Genomic DNA, 1,312 nt, shown 5'->3' on the forward strand with positions numbered 1-1,312 from the left:
TGTAGAAGAATATGACTTCAAATAGAAGGATTCATAGTGGATGGAATGCTACATTTGAAAATATCTCAATAGCTCGAGTAAATCCTTATATGGATACAGAGTAAACTTTTGCAGTACTCAATAATATTGCATAAAAAAAAAGTAAAAATCTTATTTATTTAGGGTACGGACCGAAAATGTAGTGTTTATACTACTACCTTTGTTCCTGAATCCTGGGCGTTGATGTTACTGCCTCGATTGTCGTCGCCTATGGTGGTCTTGTAGTTGGGAAAAGGCACGTGACCATTCTCAATATACGTGACATCCTCAACAAGGATTTCATAGTGTTTCTTCACCTCTTCCGGGGTTTTCCCGCCCACAGCCCTTGCCACGTTCGCCCACCGGTCGGGTGAGTCCTGGTCGTAAATTGCTAATGCCTTCTCGAACGCCTTATTCTCCTTAGCAGTCCAAGTGGGCGAACCATGGGATGTTATCGAACTAGATGCCATTAATTCCTTGTAACTATATATATAATATCAGTCGCCAAATTCTATGAAACTAAGATAAGAAGATTGCTGAATTTGAGGGAAAAGATGACAAGAAATGTAATGAGAAAGAAATGACGAGCAGATTGTGCAGAAGATGACTGGTTATTTATAAGAAGGGGAGGGTGAGGTGGGGTCCTGCCAATTGGCTGATAAAATTGCACTAATTGAAAAATAAGAACCACAGATGAAGCTTGAAATAATTTTGAAGAATCTTTATAATCTCACCCATTTTCGTAAAGAATAAAAAGTTCATTCGATTGCAAGAATGAAATTTGTATGGAAAGAAAATAAATTCTAAATAATTTAATTGCCTAGAACTTAATTGTATGAAAATTATTAATTAAACGTGTTTGATTAATTTAATTTTCAACCGAGAAAATATTATACTTATCCATTTTTTATTGATAATTAGATGAGAAAGTGGGAATTGATGAGAGAGAGAGAGAGAATTTCAAGGAAAATAAAATCCTACTTCTCATAATGATATGAATCTTCTTTATTTATTTCAATATTAAGTCGGGTAAATTATACCCTCACGATTATAAAAGTTTTTCTAATTAGAGAACATTACTAAAAAATTATCCAAATATGCATCTTAGACTTTTCAAAACTATTATTTTGTAATTCTTAACTATGTGAGTCGTTTGATTAAATGAGAAATTTCATGAAAAGGAATGGAGTCGAGAGGAAGTTTACGGCAAGGTAAACATTATACTAATCAAAGACTATAATCTATATAATCAAAACTTTGAGCATTGGACTTCCTAATTTAGTATATGAAATCA

At 33.3% G+C, this 1,312-nt stretch overlaps 1 protein-coding gene across 1 annotated transcript; it reads right to left on the reverse strand.

Annotated features, from left to right (window-relative positions):
* On the reverse strand, positions 1 to 601 carry LOC111411044 (protein RADIALIS-like 2). Its single transcript, XM_023041618.1, has one exon. It carries the CDS (start codon positions 486 to 488, stop codon positions 186 to 188), a length of 303 nt encoding a protein of 100 aa, XP_022897386.1. The 5' UTR covers positions 489 to 601; the 3' UTR covers positions 1 to 185.
* Between the last annotated feature and the right edge of the window lie 711 nt (positions 602 to 1,312).

Source organism: Olea europaea, chromosome 15 (genome assembly GCF_002742605.1).
Source record: "Olea europaea var. sylvestris chromosome 15, O_europaea_v1, whole genome shotgun sequence".
In the NCBI taxonomy this organism is placed as follows: domain Eukaryota; kingdom Viridiplantae; phylum Streptophyta; class Magnoliopsida; order Lamiales; family Oleaceae; genus Olea; species Olea europaea.

What these genes read in the sequence shown, in the direction of transcription:
- LOC111411044 (XM_023041618.1), bottom strand. Translation starts at nt 488, where the DNA reads ATGGCATCTAGTTCGATAACATCCCATGGTTCGCCCACTTGGACTGCT.